Source organism: Tribolium madens, unplaced genomic scaffold (assembly GCF_015345945.1).
Source record: "Tribolium madens isolate multiple individuals breed KSU strain unplaced genomic scaffold, Tmad_KSU_1.1 Scaffold_97;HRSCAF=244;Tcas5.2_LG3a, whole genome shotgun sequence".
Lineage (NCBI taxonomy): Eukaryota > Metazoa > Arthropoda > Insecta > Coleoptera > Tenebrionidae > Tribolium > Tribolium madens.
In genome coordinates this window covers 13207458-13218009 of record NW_025401069.1, presented here as the reverse complement: position 1 = coordinate 13218009, position 10552 = coordinate 13207458, and the positions used below count along the sequence as shown (strand labels likewise).

Sequence of the window (10552 nt, the reverse complement as noted above, 5' to 3'; positions counted from 1 at the left end):
TTTCTTGCATTTGATAACCAAAGGTTCGAAGAGTTTCCTAAAATTTTCAAAATTGTCAACTGTCAAATTGCAAAGCTTATATGATTTTTTGAAAATGATATGTAACAGACATCTATAACTCAGTTTTTTCAAATAAAATGACCCTATTTTCTCAACGGCAATCGAAAGTACATCGATTTGTAGAAGGACTTTTATCAACATGTCCTATATCCATCTCTTACAGTTTCTGAAATAATCACGAAAAACGTGGTTTTGTTTTTTTTTTATAGTAAATCACGTAGCCTTTGGAAAATGATCAAAACGAATTAAAGATTTATTAGTCTACACAACACCCAACCGGAATTACAAAGAATTGAGGCGGCATTTAATAATTTTCAAACAAATGAACTAATGGAAGCCACTCAAATCAGTTCACCATCGAGTTTTGGACTGTTTGAAAATGGTAAACATATCGAACATCTGTATTAATTATAAGTATATCTTATTGTATTTTTCCAAAGCCTACGTGATTAACTATAAAAATAAAAACAATAACATGTTTTTTTTGTGATTATTTCAAAAACTAGAAGAGATAGGTATAGGACATGTTGATAAAAGTCCTTCTACAAATTGATGTAGTTTTGATTGCCGTTGAGAAAATAGAGTCATTTCATTTGAAAAAACTGAGTTAAAGCTGTTTGTTAATCATCATTTTCAAAAAATCATACTAACCTTGCAATTTGACAGTCAACAATTTTGAAAATTCTAGAAAACTTTTCGAACCTTTGGTTTTCGAATGCAACAAAAATATTCACTTATCGCAAAGGGTTCAAGAGCTGTGATGTTTTGAATGAACCCCTGCAAGTGAAAATTTTGACCAAAAAATTGACATATGTCAAAAACTATGATAGTTAAGTACTAACAACTAGGTACATTTTACTTAGTTTAAAGAGGAGAATTCAAAAATGCAATAAAAATAAGTGGGTACCATTTAAAATTTCAAAGTTGGCGCCAATTTCTCGTAGTTCCGGAAGTTCAGCTATTTTGAAAATAATTTAGTTGAACTCAGACTGGTTGATTTGGGTTGTGTACAAAATTTCAAATTCCTATCTGCATTAGAAGTTAAAAAGTTTCTAATCTAGACCCTAAAAGAATCACCTTGTATATTTTTTTACAATTCTTAAGTAAAGGTACAAAAATTTTGCCAATAAAAGCCATAAATAACATTAAACAGAGTTGCAATTTAGGGTACAGCTTCCTTGTTTCCTCTCTTAATAGGCTGTAGCAAAAAAACTTATTTAAAAAAAAATATTTTTCCAACAGAAATAAATGGAGTCAAAGTGCAAAATTTAAACTCTCATAACTTCGAAATTTTTATTGATATTTTTTTTACATTTTTTTCATGTTCCTGGTATCTTACCTTACCTATATGGCATTTTTCTCTGGGGCTCGAGTTCTGGCGCACCCTGTATGTTTCATAAAAATTTAAATAAAACCTAGCTCCGTAGACGTAGTTGTTGAAAAAGGAATAGGGTAAAAGTTGACAGGTTTTCATTAGATTGAAAAAAAAATTTGATTTGTAAAAAATAAAAACTAATTATGATCGAATATTTCAAAAAAGTCTCTTTTATCTAAAACTCCGAGATTCGTATGCTACATACATCCTGCCCTATCCGACTTCGTTTTTAATTGTCAAATTCATCTTAGTTTAAATTTCCAACAGTAGATTTCAAAGTTTGTCAATCTTTCATTTAATTTGCTTTGAAAACGTTTCAATTATTGCAAATTTGCCACGGTAGTAGTGAGGACAAATCGTCGACAAAGCACCTTTCAAGATATGTAAATCGCAGTGCTTTGCACTGCCAAAATGCCTAATTATTTATGCCGCAATAATATAATTATCCCCTTCACCCATTATTATCATTTATGTAAATGTCCGCGACAGGTTACAATGTGAGGACAAGTTGATTTATCTTAGACCTGGAAGATGTTAGTTTTGTCATCGCGACACGTTCGTGTTTCTTTTTTTTTCCTCGAATGTCCTTTCACCTCTCTGATGGTCAAAAATTTAGACGATTTCTGTCGTGTAGATCGTGCAGCTAATTATAATGGTGTTTGGGGGGTTGGCACGGTGCATCACGGTGGGGGTAGAGGGGGGCGGTCACCACCGACCTCACGCAGTCTCCTCACGCTGCCGACGGCACCGCTGTCCTGCCGACACACACACACACACACACATTGTTACACTGAACCTTCCTTCTACCTATAGCCACACTTGCGCTCCGCTCCGTACCTGAGTCTCACAGACCGCACCAGAGGACGAAAGAAACTTCGGTCGGGCTTTCAGTGACAGTGCGTAAATCACGTGGACAGTTAAATCCCAATTAAAAATTAGTCGTTGAGAAGAAGACAGTGCTCTAAGTGCTTTTTACGGTTTCGGCATTATAAATAAGCAATTAAGCGGCGATGATTGGTGCTAGGGCATAAAAGTGCGGCCAGAGTTAAAACAAACACCTGTGGCATTAAGAGTGCGTCGTCTACTATACATAGTATAATAAAAAGTTTTACGGGACACCATCACCACCGAAATAAAATGCCCGTTTTAGTAATTCACGTGTGTTGTTGTTATCGACCACCAACATCGTTCGGGTCCTCTGCCGTGCATAATTAATTAATTGTTCTTACGCATATAAAGTTATTCAAATCGAGTGGGCCGATCATCAAAGTGTGGGCGGCCAAGATGGAGGACGGCTGGGAGTCCCACGTATCCCCTTTGGTGATGGGCGTGGGGATGGGCGATATGCAGGGGATGGGTGAGATGCAAACCGCCGCCTCGTGTTCCGGACACGGACAGGAAATGCCCGCCGAGATGAACATGCCACCACACCACCATCAGGAATTGGCGTCGCATCCCGAACTCAATCCAGGCATTCATCAGGAGATCGAGCAGGATCTGGGCAGGGAAATGGGCAGGAACGACATGCGGACTCATCAGGATAGCTTGGGGGGACACGACGACTATTTCGCGCACCAGGTACGACACAATTCAATAAAAAGGGATTTTTTAAACAATCGGCTCATACACAAAACTAAAGAATTTTCAGTTTAATACAGTGTGCGATCAAATAAAAAATAAACTAGAGTAGGCGTCGATTAAATTCTACAGTTGGCAACACAAACTGAAAGTAAAAATGACCATCCACCGATTTACTCTTGTACAGCAATAAAAATTTCTGCTCTAAAGGAATAAAACGCAAACTTGTCAAAGTTTGATGGCAAAAATCAGGATTGTCATCTGAAGGACTTTAATCACCGTCTACTCTAATTTATTAATTTTTTGATAGCACGGTATATACAGAGTGTTTGGTCCAAGTCGCCCCGACTGATAACACCTAAACTTACTTCTTTTTTTCAAAAAGTAAATATTTAACTAATAAATACATTCTTGGTTTTCTTAATGAATGTATTAATTTTTTTAGCACATCCGGTGTTGCCGGAAATGCTACCAAATTTAGTTTTTCAAATGGAACACTTATGTTTTTTTTCTCCAAACAATAATAATTGACATGAAAAATACTATAAACCACTATTTATTACATTTTGCGTCACACAATGCAATCAAAAAACATCTTAAATCTTAGAATTTTATAAGGAAATTGGTCACGTAGCCTGATTTTTAATTTTAAAGGAAAGATGTGAATACAGAAAATGCTTGGATACAGTTAAATTGTTGTTTTGACAAATCTAATTTGTCAGTTGATTTTATAGAAACTCTTGGATTTTCATCGACTGATAACAGAACATTCAGATTTCTATTTTCTTGTTCTTCACAAAGAACCACAGGTTTTTTAGTTTTAAGAAGGGAACCTACTCGTCTCAGTTGTTTTTCAATTCGACTAAGTTTCCAACGATTTGGGTGAACTCTATTTGAGTATTTTTCTTTATACTGTCTTTCAGCTTCCGCTCTAGTTTTATTGCACTTAAGAAGTAAAATCCGCCTACGTTGCAAAATTTGTAATAAAATTCCAAAATTTAAATTGTTTTCTGAGTGCATTATGTAAAGTAAAATGTAATAAATAGTGGTTTACCGTATTTTTCATGCCAATTATTATTGTTTTGAGCAAAAAAACATTAATGTTCCATTTGAAAAACTAAATTTGGTAGCATTTTCGGTTACACCAGATGTGCCAAAAAAATTTGATGTATTTACTAAGAGAACGAGGAATGAATAGTATTATTTGAAAATATAGTTTTCGAAAAAAAAGTAAGTTTAGGTATTATCGGCCGGGGCGACTTGGACCAAACACCCTGTATGTCACAAAATCATGTTAGCTATGCTGTGTGTACGCTGTCATAAGTAACAAAAGAATAGGAAAAGTTAAGGAAAATCCATCATTTGCAAATTTTAATCAGTTTCATTTACCTTTTTACAATTATTTGTTTTAGTCAAAATGACTTTTTTGAAAAAAAAGATTTTAGGTATATTTTTTATAACATTTTTTATCTCATCTTGTTTGCAGCCAAGGGTTAATTTTTTCTTTAATTTCTGAAACATTACTGTCAAATTGTTTCATTTTTGGTCTGAATGATTCAGAATCAGGATTACGAAATAACAACTGTAATTGCTAATAGTAAAAAGTAGCCTATTTAGTAAAAATTACTGACGTATTTTTAATTAATAGCACCTAGTGAATATAAAAGTCCATACGGAATTTAATGGTTAATTAATGCAGAAAAAAACGCAGTGCTGAAAATCCTAATTCATTATTTTATATCAAAAAATGTCGTTTTGTGTTTATAAACATTCGTTTTGATTCGGACTTTTACACAGTAAAGTTATTAATCAAATTATGCAGTTTGTCTTCAATGGTCATCACTTAGTAATTATAGAAAAAAATAATAATGTAAAACTGCAAATGTTTTTTTAATTAAGTTAAATAATAATACAGAAAAAGAAAGATTCAGAAATCAATGGAAACAATTTTTTTTTGGATATCTTTACAGTTTTGAATGTAAATTAAGTATTATTTATTAATTTACATTATTATTATACAGAGTGGTTATAAATGATTTTCATCTAGCCAGCTGTGAATTTTCCATGTAAAATAAAAAATGCCGCTTTACGAAAATAGGGGTACCTACTTGTTGTAACTCAAAATTAAAAAATCGCCGTTTACTAAGCGTCCACTTCGAAAATAGACTTCAATTATAAACTTGTTTTCTTCCAAAGTATACATTATTATCAATTATTATTGGAAATTAGTTAAAACAATAAAAATTTAATTAACTACAATTTATTATTAATTAATAAGTGACACTAATGACAGAACTAGAGCTTTCAAAAAAGTAGATCGGCACAAATAAAGTTACATGCAAAAAAATTCCAAAGCTGGCTAGATGAAAATCATTTATAACCACTCTGTAGTTAGTAGGTACATACTCTAAAATATTCACAAAACTAGAAAAATACTATGACGGACCGGGCCTAATGAGCTAATGTTGCCAACAAACTGTAAAAAATATTTGTTTTTTTTCTTTAAATTGTAGCATTACTTAAAAACAATAAAATAAATTTGTCATGTTTATTTTAAGTGTTTTTTTGAATCAAAAATTTGCATAGTTATTGTCAATAACCCACTAGGTTTAATACGGATGCTGTATTTTAAACAATTTTAATTTGTTTACCAACATGAGGTAACACGAAATAACCGAGAAAGTTATAACCAAATAAACAACAATAAATAATCATAATTAAGTTATCTGTTTTTTTATAATAAAAAACAAAATATAATACTTGTAGTCTCAAAAATTCTGTTCTGGTGATTAAAAGATTTATGAGAGTAAAAATCCAAATTTCTAATTTGGCCAATTTGACCACTATATCCAGAAAGAAAATCCATTTAAATGACATCGTTTTAGTGGGAATTATGTCGCAACATCGAAACAAAATCCAGTAATTAATTAGTGTAAAGTCAATAACGACTTTAAATAGTAGAAAATATTGCCAAGAAGTGATCCTTTGATGTTGATTAATATTCAAACTAGTCTCGAGAAGCCTTGAGGAGTCATCATCCAAACATGTTTTGATTGGACAGCGCTTGTAGCTGGAATCCTGGTAGCGTGTCCTGAATTTTGGGCTTAGCCTTCTGGTGCTCGCCGAGTGTATTGTCTTTAATTTTAGATGAACTGTGCTGCATTGTTGATTAGGACACACATGTTGATTGTAAGATAACATGTGGATGCCTACGGAATAATTTTGCATGCAACTTTAATTATTTCATTTTTTACGTTGATGACCTAGTGATTCGATTTCGATGCATGTTTCAGGAAACACAAAAATTGACTTAATTGTGATGATTGATATCGGGCATGGATAATAATGACGCTCTTTATTTTTGTTTATCAATCACCGTTGCGTGATTTTTAAATGATGCTTGTAGGAAATGCTGAACTAGATAATGAGGTTTTTTTTATGAAAGTTTTCACACATTCGTGAGTCTCAAGTTGGGAAAAACTCGAACTATTATGCAGTTGGGCAATCGTAATTTTATGTAAAAATTCTTTTACAGGTTTTTTAATAGAACAAGTAGATTTTTATGCAATTGTATAAGCCATTAGAAGTAATTTTCAAAATTGAGTGATTTTTATTGTTTATTAGTCCTAAACTATCAGATCTCGTTTCACATGGGAAAGGTAATTACCGCCATGTTGTCGAAAAAACACCACTATATAATTTGTTGTATAGATATGTTCATAATTGCATCTTCTAATTGCTTGGGAGTTATTACCGAAAACATTACACGTGTTCATTTCAACCAACAAAACTAGCTACCTGTCACAAATTTTCTTAATTGCTTTTTAACATTTGTGTAATATAAATAGAGAAGTATAAAATGATCTTATCAGTATGCTTTCACGGAACTACCGCTAATTTAAAGCAGTTTAAACGTAGCAACATTTAGTTACATGTTACTAGTAATTATATTCCGGTCGTTGCTGTATTAAACTCCAAATTTTTGTTTCGTATTTGCGCCAGTGTAATTTCGACAGCAATAATTTCTTTTATATTTAGAGAAATTGTAGGAAACTTTAGAAAGTGTCCAGGTTAAAAATATGAAAAGAAAAAATGTTTATTTTCTACAACTGCTAAATTAACATCATTACAACGTAATAATAATAATATTTAATTCAACTATTTACAACTCTAATGTTTTTCGAACCAATTAGTTTTAGTAACACGTACAATAAATTTGTCCGAAATTTTTAAGTATCTTACTTTCTGAAAATCAATATTTATTACAAAAATAAAAAATGTACCAAACATACAATTCAAAAGGTTTTTGTCGTGGGCAAAGTTTTCGGTCGTTTCCGGGCGAAATCCGAAGACTCAAAAACCGACTTTGCCGAAAATGTTTGAATCACATATTTTTCTCATTTCCACATTTTTTTTATAACCGCAGTACCTAATTTTTTTATTAAATGGAATTTGAAAAAAACTTTTTCATTTTGGTAGTAATTAAACGATAAATTTGTTAAGAATCCTAAAAAATTGAATCCCGTAGAGTCCGAAAAAAATTATTGCATTATTGTAACGGGTGTATTTTTAAATTTGACTCCAATGATATCTATGAAAATTTGATTGTCAGCGAACCATCTTATTGATATTTCGTCGACATAATTCTCAAACCTCTTATAGTCGATTTTTTTGCAAATTAGATTTTTTACGCCAAACCAATCCTTGTATTTTTCTACGTTATATTACCAAACCTCGTATGAAATCTTGTGTTAGGCACTTATACGCTGTTTGAGAATTATGTTGACGTAATATAACAAGGATTGGTTTAGCGTAATAAATCTAATTTGCAAAAAAATCGACTTACGAGGTTTGAGAACTATGTCGACGATTTGACACTTCGCCAATCGTGGTCCGTTCACAACATACCCATAGTCAACGCCAAATATGACGCCAAATTTAAATAAACACCCGTTAGATAAAAAAGACACATGTCAGCACAAAAAAGTACCTATCCACAAAGTTAGCCCATTTATATTTATAATATTTGTTAAACTGGTTTAATTTTTTTTTGTAAAATTTTTATGTTTCAATAATTTCTAAAAAAAATTCTAAAACAAACTTTTCATGAACATGAAATCTTGTATTAATTAAAAAAAAATTAATAACCAAAATTTCTTAAAAAAATTGAACGGATCAGACAAAAATTATTTTTAGTAGAGCCCAATTTAAGCAAACAGGACAACAAATAAATGAAGTTTGATTTTGTAATTCCTTAAAGCAAATCTAAAATATCTTTTATTTACTCGTAATAGATTATGTAAAATTTTGTTCAAAATATTATAAAGAAAGTTCAAAATAGCATTTTATGTGAGCTTCATTTTCCAATTTTTTTCATGAAATTTAACGAAATCTATTAAAAAATATTGTGATTTTGTATTGTTACTGGGATACAAAACAAATTCTAAGTATTAGTTATATGCAATCGTTTTATGGAAATTCGCGGAACCAATCTCTTATTATTGATTAAAAAAATGATGAATTCATTGATATTGTTGTATTTTCTTTGTTTTCAGTTAATAAGCAGTATACAGGGTGAATATAAAGTATGGAACCAAGCGGTTTTATTTTTAATCATTTGCCTCCAGAAAATAATAATTAATATAAATTAAAGTAATATTAAAAATGTGATCGTATTTTCAGAACGAAATTTTGTTTTGTTTTTGAGTTATGCGATTTTTTTTTGTCAAAATTGCAATTTATGTGAAAAAAAATTTTTGAGAAAATTAAATATAAAGTAGATAGTTGTAATCCTTAGAGTATAGCTTTTATGAGAAAAATGATTTTATAGTGGGTTGCCATTTAAAAAAATATTTTTTTTTGTAGAACTCAAAAACAAAAGGAAATTTCGAAAAATTTTATTCTTGTTAAATCATCACATTTTTATAGCACTTTATCACTCATCAATAAGTTTTTTCAAAAAATAAAAATAGTTTAAGCAAAAAACGTTTGGTTTCGTACTCTTTATTCACCTGATATTTTTTATCTATGTATATATTTTATTTATTTTACCCTTAATAAAAATATTTTATCAACGGGCAAAATTACGAGGCAACCTTCTTACTTTATAAGTAAGAGATGTGCGATTTTTGACACACCCTGTATTTTGAGATGAAATTAATGCAAAATTAAATAAAAAGACTTAAACTTTCTCAATTGAAAACATAGGAATAACCCCACCTCTAATTCTTCTGTCTTTGTCAAAACTGTTAAAACAACAAATGGGCTTATTTCATGTTGAAATGCCCTCGGTAGTAGGACAAATTTTAACACTTTTTCTTTGCATTCTCTGTTATTTTCTCAAATAATTTAGATTATGAAGTTGGAAAATTTCTTTAATAAATGTAGAAGTAAAAAATGACTTAACCTTATTTACCATAAGAATAAAATAATACTTCCAAGTTAAGTTAATAACTGAGGTATGTAATTAATTACTGTGGTAATAATAAATTAACAAAAGTAATAATTGCGAATTACGACATGTTACGTCAACATGTCCATTAAGTAAGGTTATATTCTTCACTGTTGTACATATTTCTGGGTAATAAATCTACTTCTTATTGGATCTTCTTGGTATGGGAATGGTAAACAAAAACACGATTAAATCCGTCACACCAAACTTTTATTTGGGTAATAAATGTGTTATTAGTGAAAAAATATTGTATATAACACGGTGGAGTAAATTTATACAGGGTGTTTACGGTCTTGGAGTTGAGAATTAAATAGAAGAGTACAGAAATACTGTAAACTAGAAAAAAAACTCTCACAATTAAGAATGTTATTTAACTCGAAAATATTGGTACACGGTTTGAGGGTCACTGGAATTATTTCCTTGTTCAGATAAAATTGTATTGTTGTAACAAATAAAAAAGTCGTATTCATGACAGTGAAAGAGAAAAGTCACTTCATAGTTTTGACACTGTCATCATTTGCTTTGTTTTTGCTTTAGTTTTTATCAAAATTCGAAGATTTTCTGTTTAATCCCTTATAGCGAAATGGTTTCCAAGAGGTTTTATTTGTTTTTTTTAATTTTGTTCCAAATTTATAAAGATAGATGGCAAAAAATATTGAAATAATAAATTGGTTGTCGTGATTGTGATTTAGGTACGGGAAAACGCAAGGTAATGATACTAGTAGCTATTGTTGCAGCCGAAGCAGCAGTTCTCAAACAAATAATATAAAATTAATTATTTTCTCTCACAACGTAAATTTTTGTTTTATACAAGGTGATTCTTTTAGGTTCTATATTAGAAACTTTTTAATTTCTAATGCAGATAGAAATTTGAAATTTTGTACACAACCCAAATCAACCAGTCTGAGTTCAACTAAATTATTTTCAAAATGGCTGAACTTCCGGAACTACGAGAAATTGGCGCCAACTTTGAAATTTTAAATGGTAACCAATTATTTTTATTGCATTTTTGAATTCTCCTCTCCAAACTGAGTAAAATGTACCTAGTTGTTAGTACTTATCTATCATAGTTTTTGACATATGTCAAT

At 30.7% G+C, this 10552-nt stretch overlaps 1 protein-coding gene across 1 annotated transcript in view; it reads left to right on the top strand.

Annotated features, from left to right (window-relative positions):
• The first annotated feature begins 2169 nt into the window (after positions 1–2169).
• LOC123014116 (homeobox protein caupolican-like) overlaps positions 2170–10552 on the top strand; it is a 57236-nt gene continuing 48853 nt past the window's right edge. The window contains exon 1 of the mRNA XM_044413014.1: positions 2170–3013. Within this exon, the coding sequence (XP_044268949.1) occupies positions 2720–3013 (294 nt within the window). The 5' untranslated portion in view covers positions 2170–2719. The remainder of the gene's footprint in view (positions 3014–10552) is intronic.